The sequence below is a fragment of the Panthera onca genome, chromosome B4 (assembly GCF_046562875.1).
Source record: "Panthera onca isolate mPanOnc1 chromosome B4, mPanOnc1 haplotype 2, whole genome shotgun sequence".
Lineage (NCBI taxonomy): Eukaryota > Metazoa > Chordata > Mammalia > Carnivora > Felidae > Panthera > Panthera onca.
In genome coordinates, this window is record NC_138345.1 from 127580499 (window position 1) to 127599033 (window position 18535).

Consider the following 18535-nt stretch of genomic DNA (forward strand, 5'->3'; position numbering starts at 1 on the left):
TCGGAGAGACCACCCCCTTGGCAGTGCTAACACTTGTGCACAGCAAGTGACTTAATGTACAGGGACTGGGCCAGCCTCTGAGTTCAACCCCGGTGTCCTGCATGGTCTGGCAGACGGCTGGCATTCACACCTGCTTGTCGAGCAAATAAATGCGGTTACAGATTCTGAGAAGGACCACTGACGACTTCCCTACCCTGATGACCCACCGGGGGAAGCTGGTGGTAGGAGAACCAGGTGGGTCATTTATAAAGGGAGTCTCACCTCCTAAAACACAGAAGAGCACACGTGGGGAACTCACTGATAGGGACAGCTAACCGATGGCTTCATCCTGCAAGGCTTTTTATTTGAGCCTCTTCTATGTAGGAAGAAACAAAGGCAAGAGAACAGTTTCCATTTAGTATTTGGGGACAAAAGTGCCGAATGGGCACTTAGATATTGACAATGATGGCAAATACTGATTAGAGAGTGGAAGGAAAAACCAGAAGAACACGGTGTCTGTCGAAACCTCTAAGTGCTTCCCAGAATCCAAGCCAGAGTTCAAGTGCTTAATGGTCTTCTTTCCTCTACTGCCAGTGGTAGGGAAGGGCAGACACTGACAAAGGCATGGGGTGATGCAGAGGAGGGCCAGAGCTTGAGGGGAGTCCACTGTGACTCAGGGGTCAAATACTAGAGGGCAGGGGGGCCTTGGGACCAGTTGTCCTGATAAAGGTCCAGCCGAGCGCATCCTCCAGACCTTCCACACACACCCTCCCCTGCCACTGGGAGCCTAAAAGAATTCTCATGACATCCAAGATAAGAATATAAACAATAACAATAATAGTAACAAAACAAAATCCTGACTCTTTAGCCTGCCTACAACATCCTTCCAATCTGTCTCCTGCCTTCTTGCTGCTCAGCTTCTCGTGTTCTCCTCCTCCCCCTCCAGCCCCTGGCCACCCTGGCCATCCTTCAGGTCCTCTTGTGGGCCTGGCCTTACCCCAGGGCTTTTGCACTGGCTATTTCCCCCACCTGGAGTGTACTTCCTTTGCCCTTCCACCCCTGCTCCCCCAGCTTTACTGAAGTATAATTGACAGACAGAAAATTATACATAATGATAACAATTTGGTGACTTTGGACATACGCTACATTCATTCATGTATTTTCACTACAATCAAGGTAATAAAACAAATCTATCACCCCCAAAACCTTCTTAGATTTTGAGTGTGTGTGTATGTGTATGTGTGTGTTAAGAACACTTAACATGAGGTCTACCTCTTAAAACGTTTGAGTGCCCAATACTCTGTTAACTGTAAGCACTACATTGTACAGCAAGTCTCTGGGACTCATTCATGCTGTGCAACTAACTTTACACCCACTGAACAACGGCTCCCCACGGCCCCTCCCCCTGCCCCCTGGTAACCAACATTCTGTGGTCTACATCTCCAGCTTTTACTATTTTAGATGCATCTACATACATGAGGCATCATGCAGTATTTATCCTTCTGGGACTGACTTCCTTCACCTGGCATAATATCTGCCTGGTTCACCTACGTTGTCACAAATGCTAAGATTTCCTCTTATTTTTGAAGGCTGGACGATACTCTATCGTATATATACACTACATTCTATCCACTCGTCTGTCGACGGGCAGGTAGGTCATTTCCACCTCCGGCTGTCAAGAGTAATACCACAGTGACCATGGCAATGCAGACACTGCCTGGAGATCCTGATCCTGATTTCAATTCTTTTGGACACATCCCAGAGTGGGATTACTGGGTCATGGGACAGTTCTATTTGTAATTTCTTGAGGAACTGCCATACCGATTCCCACGGCAGCCACAGCATTGTACGTTCAACCAACCGTCCTGGTTCCTCCTCATCCCCAACAATTCTTGTTACCTTTTGCTCTTTGGGAATAGACATTCTAACAGGTGTGAGGAGGGGTCTCATTGTGGCTTTGATCCCTTGCTCTTCCATGACTGGCTCTTTCTTGTCACTCAGGTCTCAGATGGACCATCACCTCCTCAAAGAAGCCCTCCAGACCCTGCAAACCAGCGGAGTAGCCAGCTCGTCATTAATATGCTTAGTACTATGTAGTATTTCCCACTGGCTGATCATTTTTCCTGAATGTTCTTGTAGTTATCAACTATGTTTCCCCCATGAGAATATTAGCACAGTGAGAGCAAGGACCATCGTCCTTTTTTTACCTATGAATACTCAGTGCTCAGCATAAGAAGGCCCTCAGTAAATGTTTGTCGACTGACTAAATGAACAAGTTACTTCTGTGTCTAATACTAAGGGTCAAGGCAAGGGAGGAAATATTTATTGAGCATCTAACATGGCAGACGCTGAACCAGGTGCTTCAAATGCAATTTTGTGCTTAGTCTCAAACACGCCTCTAAGGTTTTCGTCCCCATTTGGCGGTTGAGGAAACGGAAGCACAGAGAGGTCGAGTAACTTGCCAGAGGTCACATGCTTGGTAACTGGAAGGGGTTAAGCCAAACCCAGGTCGGCCTGACCCTACATGCCCTGCTTTTTCCATGACAGCTTGCTGCTTCCCCCCCTTCCTGCTCCCCAGAACTTCAAGTCACTGTCAACTTCGCCCCTTGCTTGCTGTGCACAACCTGCTTAACCTCTCTGTGCCTCAACTTCTCAACCCTGATGGGGGGCGGGGAGATGTTTCTACAAACATCAAAGGAGACAGAACATATAAACGACTATAAACAGTGAAGAGACAGGAAAGTAGAGGTGTTAGCCATGCCACGTACCTAACACTCTCTTCACCTCTGCTAACCCTAAAGGAGCCAGCTACTTGTGCAAATCTTTGATGCCCCCGGGGCACTGACCACTGAAGCCTGGGTCTCCCCTGTGGCTGCCAGGTCCACAAGGACGTCAGAGTTTCCTGGCTATGGAGAGACACGGCATCTGTTGTTTCACTGGCGCTTGGCTCGTCCTGATTCCTCTGCTTGGACACTCACTCCCGACCTCACCCCGTCCGGGCCAGGCACGGCCCTTCTACACCCACAGCAGCGGGGAGCACGGCAGGGATGTGCTGACTCACCTGCCTCCCCCACAGCCTGGGGCAAGGGTGGTGGCTTGTGTACCTCAGGGGCCCTGCCCCGCACCCCCAGGCCCCACGAGCCACTTACGTTTTCGCTGTTGACATCGGCTTCACTGGGGCAGCCGAACAGCTCTCGTCTCAGGAGGTTCCCGTCGTACTCCAGGAAGGTCAGGTAGAGGTTGCGGAAAAACTCCACGTGCTTGTTCTTCACCCGCAGCTTCTTCGGGGAGTTCCAGTGAATGACCTGCCCGGGCGATGAGGGGCCGTCAGGCCGGGAGGACTGTGCAAAGACTCGGCTGGGCGCCGGGCTAAGCAGTATTGGTGGCTTGTCCACTCACTCACTCACTCACTCACCATCTATGGTACAGTGCTGAAGAGGAAGGGCGCGAAGGCCAGACTGCCTGGGTTCAAATCCTGGCTCTGGTCTAGGTAGCTCCTTCATCTTGGACAAGTGACTTACTCTCTCTGTGCCTCAATTTCCATATCTGTGAAATGGGGAGAGCAACAGCTGCCGCCCGTGCCAGCATTTTAGCTTCCGTCTCTCAGCTCCAAGCTTGCTTTGTGATGCTGAGGCAGGGACTTTGCAAACCCTATTTCTGCCTTGCCAGCCGCCTCCCATTAGATGCTGCCAGCAGGGGCCGTGACAGGGAGACTGACTGACAATCTGGGAGAAGGAAAAAGGAATGTGGCCCTCCTGTTGCTTCCTGTTTCTGCAAGCATCACCCTACCTCCTTTATTTTTATTTTGTCTTCAATGTTTATTTTTGAGAGGGAGACAAAGCATGAGCCGGGGAGTAGCAGAGAGAGGGGGACACAGGATCTGAAGCAGGCTCCAGGCTTGGAGCTGTCAGCACAGAGCCTGACGCGGGACTCAAACCCACAAACCGTGAGATCATGACCTGAGCCGAACTCCAATGCTCAACCGACTGAACCACCAGGGCGCCCCACCCCCCTCCTTTCTTCAAGGTGGCAGTGGCACATCCTCCCTTTAGCAGCAGCTAGAATCATTCTGCAGTTTTCCCAACACTGAGAACAAGTTTCCTCGTCTGCCCTGGAGCTGCCTGCTTTCCCCAGCCCAGGTCTGGGTTCCAGCCCCAAGCTGTAAGAATCCCCCCACCTCTCCCTCTGTTCCTTCAGCCCTGGGGGTGGTAATGGTTTCCTGCGAGTTTCTATTTTTACTTAGTTTACCAAATCAACACTTTATGTGTAGTTGCCATTTTTTAAAAATTAAATTCTCTGTTTAAATATTTGGTATGGTTCCTGCCTCCAGCCGGACTGAGGGATGCTCCGTCTCAGAGCTGCCTTCAACTCATTAATACATGTAAAGCATGTAAGGAGTGTCTGGCCAAGTGTGAGCGCTCAATAAAGGCTGGCTAGTAAGTGCCAAGGTTGGGAGAGGGGCAGCGCCCCCTGCTGACAGTGCTCACCCTTGGTTGGCTGGCGGTGGGCGGGAGAGGCATCCACAAACAGGACTCAGAATGTGACCATGGAGGGAGGGGTGTGGACAACGGGAGCTCTAGAAGAGGAGCTCCAGAGGTGCACCTGCTGGGGCCTGAAAGATGAAGCAGAGTTTCCTGGGAGGCAGGGGCGGGCACGGAGGGGATGGTGGTGGCACAGTCCAGCCAGAGGGAAGACGGTGGGAAATGAGAAGTCACGTGCTGCAGCCGGAGCCCAGGTGCTGGGTGGGGTGGGTGGGAGATGAGGCTGCAGAGGTGAGCAGGGTGCAGGGAGAGCCCGGCTCCACGGAGGCCATGCTCGGGGTGCAGGGAGAGCCGGCTCCATGGAGGCTCAGAATTCAGCTGTGGCACTGGAGATTTTACAGAGGAGGAAATTACTAACTCCATGTTTGAGTAGGATCCTCTGACTATACTGGACAAGACATGAGTGGCAGGGTGGACAGGCAGCAAGTGATGCCAGTTAGGAGAATTTCCCAGCAGGCACAGCTCATGCTTTTGGCAGGGGGGACCCCTCACCATCAGCTTTGTATTTGTCGTCTTTTAATCCTTATGGTGACCTGAACAAGGAATGCAATTTTAAATGTTTTTTTAAATCTATCTGAGAGAGAGAGAGAGAGAGAGAAAGAAAGAGAAAGAATCCCAACCAGGCCCCACGCTGTCAGTGCAGAGCCCGATGCGGGGCTGGGACCCACAAACCTCGAGATCATAACCTGAGCAGAAACCAAGAGTCCCAGATGCTAAATTGACTGAGCCACCCAGGCATCCCAGGAATGCAACTGTAAAGAAGAAACTGGAGAAGTGACTTGCCCAAGGCCACAGAGTTGGTAAACATGGGAGCTGGGATTCAAACCTAAGTCTGAATAAACCTGATTCCAAAGCCCACGTTCTTCGGTCCACAGGGCAGAGAACAGGAGAAGCCAGGTTGTAAAAACTTCCCTGTTGATGCCTTGTCACATCGCAGAAGAAATAAACTAGCTCTCACCTTTCTCCAACTCGCCTCACGTGGTGGGGGGACCAGCAGAGCTGACACTGAGACAGAGGAAGGGAATGGGGTGTCAGAGCTCAGTCTTTTCCTGGCTCCCTCCTTTAACCACATTCTTTCTGCAGGAGCCTCAACAGGCTGCCATTTAGAGAGGTCTGGAAGGCCTACTTCCCCCTGCCCGCGCTCTCTCAGGGTCCTCTGGAGGTATGGCAGCCACAGCCCTTGAGGCTGGCTGGGCAAATACTCTGCAAGACCAAGTCCTTCTCTCAAGGCAAAGGGAACAACGGGAGACCTGACTGGTGCAAACCACACCCCCTGCCCTCCCATGACCAGAATGGGGTGATGGCAGAGCAAGAACCCGGGATGCCAGGCCAGCCTGGGTTTGAATCTCAGCTACGCTCCTAATTAGCTGTGTGTGCCGGGACAGCTCGTTTTGTTTCTTGGGGCCTCAGTTTCCTCGTGTGCAAGGTGGGAATCAGTAACCCTGACTCCACAGAGTAGCTAAGAGGTTTAAACAGATGCCTACCTGGCCCAGTGCCTGTAGGCCGGGGTGGGCCCACCTTACGTGGGTTCTCTTCTCTCCTCAAAGACGGTGGCAGCAGCCTGCCTACTGGCATCCTGCCCTCCCTTCTCCTCCTGCCAGCCTGAAGTCCACTGGAGCAGTAAGTCAGGAAGAGAGTATTTAGCATTCAGGACAGTGCAGAACGGCCAGCAGACCCTTCCTGGAATGAGGCCACTTGGTGGCACTTGCATTTCAGGGAAGCAGGAGTGTGCACAATGCGTTCTCTTCCTGTGCCTTCTGAAGGATGCAGGAGGGAAGGAGAGGGAAGTCTCTCCCCTGAGAACACACAACCTGGGCATGAGAAGGTCCTGGGCCACGCATTAAAATAATTGCATACGAGCTGGTGTCACTCACACCCTGTGGGGATCATGTCTTTGCTGCAAGACATTTTGGTGTGTGCCAAGTGCTGAGGCAGCAGGAAGGCTGATGGATATGCATCTGACTCAGGAAACCTGAACTTCCTCAACAGGGAGAAACTTAACACTAAGTAAAAATCAGGGCTAGCCTCTGTGTCCCCAGACAAACAAATCTTCACTCTCTGTGCACAAATCTGCCAGGCACTTTGGAGACACTGTGTCATCACATCCCCCAAATAAGCCCATTTGGGTCCTAGTGTCCATTTTACGGAGATGGTACTTGACTTGCCTGTGTCTCACAGCGGGTGAGTGGCAGAGCTGAGACACGAAGCCAGCTCTAAGCTCGAACCCCAGCTTCCTAACTGCTATCACACACAGCGCTGTGGGCTGAGAGCTTTGCAGACAAGGACAGTGAGGCTTATGGAGGAGGTGGCTTGCCCAAGATCACGTGGTGAGTATGGACTCAGTCAAGGCTACAATGAGGACCCAGGCCTCCAGATGCCCCCGACCCACTCCAGGCCACCTCTTAACCCATCATGCCTCACTCTGTTCTGTGTCTGCAGAGTGAGTTAGGTCTGCCTATTGCATCCAGGTAAATACTGGTGACTGGTGTTCTATAAAAATTAGCCGAAGTTAGAGGGAGAAGACGGTGGCGACACTGGCAGGCCAAGGGGATTCTGGGAAACCCTTTGCCACCTGGGTGGCCTGTGACAGGGAAGCTCACCCAAAGATCCTGGTGCTTGCCAAGTGCTAAGCCAGCAGGAAGGCTGAGGGATGTGCATCTGACTCAAAAAACTTGAGCCTCTTCAACAGGGAGAAACTTAATGTATATTCGGATTTACCTTTTTCTCCTTAGTTTTTAATCAGCTAGACACAGCATACTCCCTTCCCCTGTGCTAGGCTCCAGAGAAGTAAATGATAGCTATGTTTATCTAATACCCATCATACCCTAGACATTAGGCCATGGTTGGCGTGTGTATGCATGTGTGACGTTTTCACATCCAACCCTCAAAACAACTTGGTAAAATTATTTCTATTATCCCCATCTTTGCAGATGATAATTCTGAGGCTGAGCCTAACACAGAGTCACTCAGTAAGTAACCAATCCTAATGCAAAATGAGGTCTGTCGTGCTCCCAAATCTTTTTCTTTCTATCACATCATTCATTTATTCAATACATATTAAAAATGAGCACTGACTGTGTGCCAGGCACTGAGAGGGGCCGTGAATGCAGAGGTGAACACAAGAGATCATGACTCCCTTTCTGGAACTTACAACTGAGAGAGAGAGAGAGAGGCAGATATTATATAGCTGTCCATTTTAAATTACAGGTATGAGGTGTACTCTTAAAGAGATGTTAAAGACAGGCGGTTATTGATGGTTCCTGAGCTATAGTAAAGAAACCAAGGCCCAGAGGGAGAAAGTGACTTGTCCAGAGCCACACAGCAGAGGGAGAATTTGTGCCCAGGATCTGTCTCCTGGGGCACTGTTCCTTCCACTAAATCATATGCCTGCCTCTGAAAATCTGACTCAGGATTAGTATTGCTGATAATTTTGATCAGCGCTTGTCTGACGACTGAGAAATGTCATTTCCTGGTCCCTTGAGGGACAGAATCACCCATCATTGCTAGCTTGGGGGCAGCAAGCTGGTGGTGTAGATGACATTTGGTGACAAGTTTTCACACATGAGATGGAGTGACACTGGAGAATGTGTCCCAAAAATAGATTTTTGCAAGGAGCTGGTAAGTGTGTGTGAGTCTCCCAAGACTTGTGGTAAAAACCCATCATAACTTACTCCACTTACTGAGGCACACTGGCGTGGAAGAATACTCAGTATCAGCAGCTAACATATATGGGAGGCTTGCGAACGTGCCATGGCACTGCTCTGAATACTTTGCTGTCATAGCTCCCTTAACATGTGCATTCAACACTACAAGTGATCGTCTCCTTATCCCATCTTACAGGTGAGGAAAATCCAGCGAATTGCCCTAAGTTACATGACTAGGAAGCAGGAGAGTCAGGATTTGAACCTGAGGGAGAGAGACATTAGGGATTCCTCTCTCATTTCTCTCATGTCTATAATCATCAAATGACTCTATTCACAGCAATGAATGTGAGTTTTACTGAAAAATTATAGGATCATAAAAGAAGCCTACTTTCCCCTTCCAAGCACAGGGACCTCACCCATCCCTGGGATACTGAGGCCGAAGGATGGTTTAGGGCTTCTCAGATACAGGGGCTAAACCTCCAGCTTGGAAGGAAGCAGAGAAGGAGGTATCCAGGTTGCAGGCCAGGTGGGCTGCAGAAGCTGCCAGGCACCAAGGGGCCCCATGGGCGTGATCTGCTTGGGTCTGAAATGTCTGTAAAGGCTGAGTGTATGTGCAGACCTGGAGTCAAGAGTGAGCCAGAGAAATTGACAGAAATTGATTACTGTCCGGGAAACTTACACATCATCTGGGAAGACAGCAGAAGTCAACTTGTTAAAAGGAGAAACAGGAGACTCTGTCGCCCATCAAGGAAAAGGCATTTTAAAGGTAGAAACGAGACCTCAATACAAGGACAAGGCTATGGAAAGAGCTCAAAAATTCAGCTTCTGAAGCACTCAGAACCCAGAGGGTTCATAAAAATAACGCATGGTACCAAAATGCTAAGACATCAGAGCCTGCATGCAAGTGCCAGGTGAGCAAGAACATGGGCCTTATGTCTTCCAAGTTTACGGGGATAAGGGGTATCTGGCAAGTGGGTATGTGTCTCAAGACCTCCCCTGATTTTCTATGACTCACAGAACAACCCCTACCCTCCTTGGCCTGGTAGTTAAGCCTATTGCAAAATGGTTCCCACTTACAATTCATGCTCTTATCTCTAGGCTAAAAGAATTTCCTGGTATTTCTTGAGCCTGTCTTTGATGACTTGGTGCCTTTGCATATGCTCTAGCCCCCTCCCCAGAAATCCTTACTTCTTCTCTTTCACGTGAAGACCTGCTTGCCCTGAAGGGCTGAGTTCAAATGCATGTCTCTTCTGTAAATCTCTGCCTGACCGCTTGTGGCAGAAGGTTCTCTCCCAGTAGGTCTGTCTCTCCAACCCATTCTTCATTCCTGACAGAACACTAACTCTGTAGTTGCAACTGCCAGCTCCTGTGAATGGATCATGATCCATTTAAGATCTAAGCTAAATATGATGATCCTGTTCTCTGATTTCCCAGACCCCCTTGCAGCCAAGGTGGGCCATATGATTCAGGATTGCCCAAAAAGATACATGGGGAAGCATATATTTCATTTCCTAATAATAAGGTTCAGTTAAAGTGCCATTCTTCTCCCACCCCACTCACCTTTCTGCAGTAAACAGAGATGTGATGACTGGAACCATGACAGCCATCCCGTGACTATGAGAAAGAGCTCAACGCACTGCTATCCACAAACCAATGTCTGTATCTACTGCAGTATTCTTAGCTAAGAAATTAAACTCCCCCAATATAGGGGGTTTAGTTTAAGCCTCTGCAAACTGGGTTTTCTGATTCTCACTGTAAGCTTTCTTAATGTAACACCTAGGGCTGTTGCTGGGCCCTTCTTCAATGCTCCATAGAATTCTTGCACTTAACTCTATGGAGGACTCATTGCACACTCTTGTAGTTATTTATTTACATGCCTGCACCTGGCAGCAATGGAATGTGAATTTCTGGGCTGGCAGGGAGCATGACTTATTATTCTTCCTGAGTGCCACAGTGCCTGGCAGGTACTTAGTATTCAATCGCTGCCCTTTGCTTCAAGAATGGAAATCATGATGATGACATTCTCAATAATCTTCACATTCTGTCTACAGCAAATCATTTATAAAAGCCCTATTAATGTGGACTTTAGGATGGAGAAATATATTCCCCTCTTCTTTGTCTAAGGGCCAAACAGCTTGTCATGTTCTCTTGAAGGAGTTGAAGCTCCCTCTGTGCTCCCCCCTTGTTTGGTATTTCAAGGAGGGGATGATAGTCTCACAAGTCCTTTTCCCTGTCATCCTCAGGATTACGCTGCATGGGAGAGAGGGGAGAAGCAGACACACCCACACACCGGCTGCCATCAGCGGCTGGCCTGCGCTAAGTTGCCTAATACCATGGAGACAGCCCCTCATCTACAAAAGGGCTGTCACAGAAACCACCCTGTAGTTCATGGTCAAGCCCAGAACCGATGGATCGATGCACATGAAGGTACGTCGCATGAGCACCTCAAGTCACAAAAGAAATCTGGGTTTGGATTTCACAAAATGGACACCTTACAAACTAGGAAGGCTGGATGAAAATGGAGTCTCTGTGTGGGAAGGGGGAACGAGAAACAAGAATGGAAGCTAGGGACTACAGGTGGTCGCAGGCTGAGGCAGAAGGGTAGGATGGGTCGGACAACACAGCCCAGAGAAGAAGCTGTGGTCCTGGCCGGACCACACGGAGAGGCTTGAAGAGGGACTACTCAGTAAGGCAAATAGGTTTAACATACTGAGCAGACACTGAGCAGTGCTGATGGGCAGAGGAACAAAGCAAATTTCACCTCTGCTTCCTCTCGACTCTGTCCCCTAAACAACTTGATGTGCATGAACCTCGATTTTCCAATCTGATGCCTGCTTCAGAGGATCCACGAGACAAGAAATGTCAAGGCGCCCACTGCAGAGTCTGGAGCAGACTGGCGCTCAGTTCGCGTGGAACACACACACTCTGTTTGTTCCCATGGGATGTCCTTTAAAGTGACACTATCCCTCAGTCTCTAACCGCCTGACTGCTGGCTCCCTGAATGCGAGGCCTGTGTTTGTCCACCTCTGCATGTGCAGTGACAGGCTTGGCCAATGTTTGTTGACTGACAATGGAATCCACCTCCCTTCTTTTATTGCCCTCACCAACTGTCGAAGATTCTTTTCCAGCTCTCATCCTTCTCTGTTCCCATTCCTGACAATTACCGGAAGTAGCTATTAAACAAAAACAGTGTGTCTGAAACTCAGATTTCAAGCCACAAAGGCTCTGTTGACTCTTTGTCTCCTTTTTACACAGGTCCTTTGTTGCTTCTTGGTTCTTACAAATCCCAGAAAGAAAAAAAAAATTCTTCCCAGGCAGAAGTGCATCATTACCCATGAAAGGAGCAGAGTACAGACCAAATTCAGTGATTATTTAGTCTCCTCATCTGGAAAAGGTAGACACGTAGGCTCCTGCATGAATCCGAGGCCCTGTCCTACATCCTTCCATCTCTTGTTCTGTCTCTGTAACATTATTTCTCCCTGTCTGAGGAGGGAGAGGATACGGAGGGGGAAAATAACAATAGGAAAATGGATACCCTTGCTAATGCTCAGGAATCCATGAGAAGGTCTAGCCATCTTCTCTCATGTTCATCACGTTCAATGTTTTCAGTTCTTTTTTGATATAAAATGGGGTTATTAATCAGTTTGAACTGGGTTTTGGTATGTGTGGGGAATTCCTGATGGACCACTGACGGCAGGAAATGGCAAAGCCGTCCAAACTGAAGAGTCCCTCAGTGAGTGTTGTCTTAACGTGGCTTCTCTGCAGACATCTGACTTAGGACTTGTGGATGATAACTGGCCCCATATTCTTCCTCTCTATGAAATTAACTAATTACTAGGACTTGACTCACATTTCACAGACTTCTCACAGTGTCCTCCTGGGGAGTGTGTCTATTGATCTGGGGACAGGGAGGATAGAGGGGAGCAGATCCCACCTGTAGGGACAGCATGGATCTTTAGCAGAGGGATTCTCCCAAGGTTGGTTGAGGAGCAGATGGGTTTGTAGTCCAGTGGGATTTTGCCCGTAGGGGGTAATTAATGTCCTTAGGGCAGGCACCATATGGATCTCTGCTCCAGGAAAGGCAGCTGGCTTCCTGGTTCCCAGCAGACACCTTCCGTGATGGCTATTGCTTTTCTCTGTGCCCTACATCATTCCATCACAGAACCAGACCTGGTCCTCTTTGGATGATTCTCATGGGACTATCAGTCATGCCTGATATGCCAGAAGCATGGGCATGTGACTCACACTGACCAATGAGCCATTCCTGACCATCCCTAAGAACAAAGAGTTGGGTTCAGGTGTGGGCATGTGTCCTAAGAAGCATCAACAGAGTTATTCAGCTGAGGCACTGAGAGAAAGAGGGTCTCTTTCTCCACACTGGGATTATGAGTGCCAGTGATGGTTAAATCACTCGCTTTGATTTCTTCATAGCCAGTTTGATTGCCTGGAATGCCCCATTTGACCGTCTGTTTTCTTGTTTGGTATCTATATTCTATGCTGGCACATAAGCTCATGGAGAGCAGGGCCTATGCAGTCTCACTCACTGCCGTACAACCAGTGCTCAGGGCAGTGCTTGGTCTACAGCACACACGTAGCACGTATTTGTTGAAGAACTGACTTCTGCGTACTTACTGGTGGGGGGACTGCTAAAAGTTACCCTGCGGAAACACAGGCAGCCCGAGAGAGACAGAGAAAGGGAGAGAATGAGTTCCTATGTCATTTGAGTGCCCATATTTCGCGGTGTCAGTGCAGAGGGCAGAATGTGGAGCTGTCACATTTTGAGACATATTGGAGTTTAAATGTGTGTGCGTAAGTGTTCCACCAACCATTAATATCTATTGCTAGTACATTTAATAATATATATTTTTTTTAACGTTTATTTATTTTTGAGACAGAGAGAGACAGAGCATGAACGGGGGAGGGTCACAGAGAGAAGGAGACACAGAATCTGAAACAGGCTCCAGGCTCTGAGCTGTCAGCACAGAGCCAGATGTGGGGCTTGAACCCACGGACCTTGAGATCATGACCTGAGCCGAAGTCAGACGCTTAACCGACCGAGCCACCCAGGCGCCCCCATTTAATAATATTTAATAATATCAATATTTAATTAAAATATCCCTCACAAAATGGAAAAAATGGCTTAAAAGGAGTCCTGCATGATAGCCCAAAGTATAAAATAAATATACATGCGTCTACATGGATATAAATAAATATAAATGGAGGAGAGAAGCAGATCTCCTTACAGAACAGCCCTAACATGTAGATTCGAATCCCTTATTGGGAAGTAGAACTTAATCTCCCCATTTCCAGTGTGGGGTGGGTGTAGGGACTCACTTCCGAAAAATGACGCATGAAAGGGGAAAATAATCACCTTGTGGTACAGAAACCTGGAAACGCTCTCCTAACCAAGTACAGAGAGAGCCCTTAGTGAAGTCGTGTGTGAAACGCAGGTCCTCCCTGAAATGATGTGATGCCCTTGTGGGGGTGGGCACCCTTAACCTGTACGATACTCTCTCCAAACACTCACAATCTCAGTCTCATCATGAGAAAAAATACATTGGACAAACCAAGTTTGAGGGATATTTTATAAAATACCTGACCAGTCCAGCTCAAAACTATCAAGGTCGGTCATGAAAAACATGGGAAAACTAAGATGGTGTCAGAGGCTAGAGGAGACTAAGGAAACACTGGCAAAATGCACCTAAAGCCTGCAGGTCAGTGAGGAGCAATCTACCAACGTGGGTTTGTCAGTTTTGACAGTTCACCATCATCCTGTAAGATGTTAACATTAGGGGAAACTGACACTAGATGGCTGGGGACTCTCAGCACTGCTTTTACAACCTTTTCTTTCAAAAATCCTTCCAAACAAAAGGGTGTATTAAAAACAAAAGAGAGGGTGCCTGGGTAGCTCAGTTGATTAAGTGTCCGACTTCAGCTCAGGTCACAATCTCACGGTTCGTGGAATGGAGCCCCACATTGGGCTCTGCGCGAACAGTGAGGAACCTGCTTGAGATTTTCTCTCTCCCTCTCTTTCTGCCCTTCCCTCACACACACACACACTCTTTCTCTCTCTCTCAAATATAAAAAAAAAAAATATTTAAAACAAAACACAGTCCTACAAAGCATCGACTGATTGAGAACACCAGTGAGACAAGTTCAGGTGACCAGCAAGAAAACAGCCAAGCTGATGCTTCTGTTTCCAATATGAGCACCTCCTTAGCTACATTCCCAAGTACAGAAATGTCTACCTCATTAGATCTGACAAGAAGCTACAAAAAAAAAAATTTAATTCAAATATGGATTTACAACCACTATCATTAAGGAAGAGCTTCACCCCAAGTGTGTATAATGCCTCGAGATACCATTTGATGTTAGTACAAAGAGGCATGATTAGCAAGACATTTAAAAACAAAGCATCCAGAATATGAAGACAAGCCTCCATAATTTTTTGATGATGTTTAAAGTCTTGTGAAAGTCAGTCTAGAACTTTATAACATTCCACTAACCCCCATGAAAAGAGTTTAGCAGTCCCTTTGGGGATTTATACGTAACAATGAAAGATAATAAAATCCAATAAGGGAAACACTTGTTTTTCCTGCCTAGGCAAAAATGGCTGAAAAAATACACAAGATAATACAGTAACAAATGAAGTAAATTCCTTTGTCAGCAAATGCTGTGAGAAGAGTCACGAAAACAAATGCTGAAGGCCTGAAAATACACGTAGGAGAACAAATTACATGGGAGATTTGCTACCGAGTTAAATCAAAGCACAGAGGATCCTGGTGTGTGTCAGCTTAGGCTATTTGCAAGATTCTGTTTCGATAACGAAATACCCAAAGACCAACCTTCCAGTGAGCACTAAAAGAAAGACAAGTTATAATCTGAACAGCAACTTTCTGCTTTCATGATGACAGTGCTTTTATGGAAAGTGCATGTACGAAAGGTACAGTTGCTTTAATTGGAATAACCAGATTCCAAGTAAGGTTACAAAGTGATACTGAATTCTTTCACCGCATTAGTGAAGTAAAGTTTGCAACAAAGCGCTTGAAGCCAGCTGCACACTGAATGTCACTGATTTGGTTACTTTTATAAAGGCAAGACTGAAAATATCATAGAATTTTTACAATACTTGGGAATGATACCAGGAATGACAATGGATATCTTTTGTAAAATACAGAGTTCATAGCAAAGCCCTTTAGAAGGCATACATAAAGGTGATTTATGCATGTTTTTATGAAAAAAAAACCCGGTTATCTTTTGTATGTTATCTCGTACTTTTGAAAAAAAAATACACTTTTAATCTGACCCTTCAATGTCAAGGTAATGAATGGAGAAGTAACTACTTTTAGAAAGAACATGTGATATAGATAGGGCTTTTAGAAAGTAAATGTTTGAAATTGTTGCCATTGTTATGGGGTTTTGAGGTAAAAAAAAAAAATGCTGTGCTACCTATCAAAACTCTCATTTCAACATACTTAGAAATTTCAGTGGTTTGATATCCACAACCACCCAATATTGCTTAATTGGTAATTCCCTCTCTCAAAATCTTTTTCATTCGAGAGCCCAGACTATTTAGGGAAGTGTTTTCTTACAGTGGGCTTTTAAGGAACCAGTCCCACAAGATATTCTATGATCAAAGGGATCTGTTCTGTGTGTTGATGCAGAAATGCTGAGGGTCCACCAATCCCATCAGGATTTCTTACTGCAGGACTTCATAATGTGCTATTTTGTATATACAGTACACAGAACTCCCCCTCTGCAGCCCCCCCGCAGCTCCCCCCTGTTTAAAGTAATCCCATTAACAATTCTTAGACTTGGTTGGATACATACCCCAAACAGTGCTACATAGGGCAGACCCTCCAGAGGCAACACCTTGCTCCTAGGAATGTTGTTGATGTTTCCAGGAATAATTGCATCTCAACTTCATCAGCTACGTATAACAAAAGCCAATGATGGATAACTTAAATCACTAACCAAAGGAGTTAAGTTCTGAAAATTACCTCATGAGCAAAGAATGAGTGAGTGTTGAAGGAAGACAAAAGACCAAAAACTTAAATTCTCCAAAGTCTCCAACACTGGGTATGCCATTCTCCAGCACAGTAGTAGGGCCCAAGACCAAGTGCCACAAACCAGGGCTTAATCTTGGGGGACAGCCCTTTCCCTCCTCAGGTCCCTATTTCTGGTCTGTGAAATGAGGGCATTGGGACAGACGAGGAAGAAGATCCCTTGTTTACATGCCCACTAGCTGACTGAAAACGACTCTAAGAGAGAGTGGGAACATTACTAATTATTAATTATTGGTAAGAAGGAAACGAGGCTTACTATGTGTCTCCCAGCTCGGTACCAACTGCTTTATACATAGCCCCTTGGACTAGAGTCATGCAATGAAACCGAACAGGCCTTGGCCTGGAGTAAAGAGAGGTCTGGCTGGGAGGTGGTAATTGTAGATTTTAGATCTTCTCCCCCACAGCAACTGTTTTTTCTTCCTGATCCTAATCTTCCAAAATCAACCTTACCGTTCATCATTCTTATTACCCTCGCTCTGGCTTCCCCGGCCTCATTTTTCACTGTAGTCTGCTCAGCTACAGCACACTCAGTATGCTAATGCACGGCGGCCCCTCATCTTCCTCAAAAGATGTGAAAACTGACACCTCTCTAAGTATTATAAAATGTTTTAAAACTTGAGTTATGTGCTACTCCTTTTATGCAAATGGTACAGATTGCCTCTAGGCACATGCATCGTTTCTCCATATGGATGGCACGTTTTCTCTTGGTTTTTCTCTTTAGGATTTTTCTTTTAAGTGTACTCAGCTCCCAATGTATGAATGGATGGCAGTCAAAAATCCAGTCTCTGACTCTGTTGCTTAAAATCCAAATGTTCTTTCAAGGAGGCAATGTGATATTGAGAGTCTCTATTCTGGGGTCAGCCCTCAAAAAGCCATTGAATGCAAAGAGGGCTCACATAGAATAATCCTACAGAAGCATTATCTCACGTAAAATGCCTTCCTGGGAAACTATATTAAGGTGAGAACTCAGCCCTGTATCGGAGGAAAGAGCTCTAGAGTTAGGGTCAGGCCAATGTGAGTTCAAACCTCAGCTCTGTCATATTTTGCTGTGTGACTCTGGGCAAGCAACTAAGTGACTTCATCCATATGATCCCTAATTTTCCAGTGTATAAAACAGACCAAAATTCACCCCGTGATGCTTCTGTAAAGATTGAGTGATCCCTGCCTGGCACACCACCCCCACCCCATCCACCTGAAAACTCCAGGTCATCCTTTGAGGTCCTGGCCACAGCCTACTTCCTCTGAGAGGCATTTCCTGTCAATCCCAGAAAGGATCAGTGCATTCCGGGCAGATGTTTTTGGAGCACTGCTGTGGTCCCTGCTAGGCAAGTATCCACCAGCCCCCGGTTCACTATTCCTAACTTGCATGGGGGTTACTGATCCTTCCCATTCTCCAGGGTCATATTCAGGGGAGGAAAAGTAGTTACACAGAAGGACTGGGGAGAGGAGTGGCAAGGGTGTTTGGGGGCTGAGGAATGACGTGAGGGCAGAAGATGAGGAAGGAAGAGACTTGGTATCACGACTGAGCTTGGACATCCTATAGAATCCCTCAAGACACAGACTGCATCACATTTTCTCCCAAGAAGGGCCTCCTCCAGTTCTCCCAGGTCCCCTTTACTTCCTTCCACCGCAGCACTTAGCAGGCTGTACTTGGAATCTTCTGTTTGCTTAATGCTTGCTTCTCACTAGACTGTGACCCTCCTGAGCGCCAGGAGCTGTGGCTTACTCAGCCCTGGGGCTCCAGTAACTCTTATAGACCCAAGGACTGGACGCTCTGCTTGCTACCTCCTGACCATCACCCACTGTTTGTGGCCAGGACTTCCTTCTCTAAACGCCTACTGAAGACTCAAAGACTAGAACACAGTGTCATAGCTACCCTCCCAATCTACCTTCTCCCAGCCAATGCACAGCCCTTTTGCTCATCTCCTAAGAGCTTGTGCTCTGGGTGAAAAGACAAACAAATGCTCCGTTGGGTCCTTCTCTTTTTATTTAAGACTCAGCCAAGGAAGGTTGAGTCATCAAGCTTTAGGACTGAAAGATAAAAATGAAGGTCTTTGAAACACAAAGACTGAAGTAAAAAGTCAAGTGCATTTCTACGGAGTACTCAAGGGGCCTGGTTGATAACAGGGCCAAAAATCATGGCCTCCATTTTACAAGAACATAACTGACATGGGGAGAATGTACGTGGTTTATATAAGTCCTTCAGCTGGTAAGAGGTCGAACAGGCATTAGAGTGTAAGGGATTGCTTGGCTCCAAAAGCCCATATGCTTCTTCCCCTTTCTCAGTGAAACCACTTTTCCCTTA

At 47.2% G+C, this 18535-nt stretch overlaps 1 protein-coding gene across 3 annotated transcripts in view; it reads right to left on the reverse strand.

The window, feature by feature from the left end:
* LARGE1 (LARGE xylosyl- and glucuronyltransferase 1) overlaps positions 1–18535 on the reverse strand; it is a 541763-nt gene that overhangs the window by 53789 nt on the left and 469439 nt on the right. For all 3 annotated transcript variants that reach the window (XM_060656501.3, XM_078449495.2, XM_078449496.2), the window contains exon 10: positions 3129–3284. In XM_060656501.3, coding sequence (XP_060512484.2) covers positions 3129–3284 — 156 coding nt within the window. The remainder of the gene's footprint in view (positions 1–3128; positions 3285–18535) is intronic.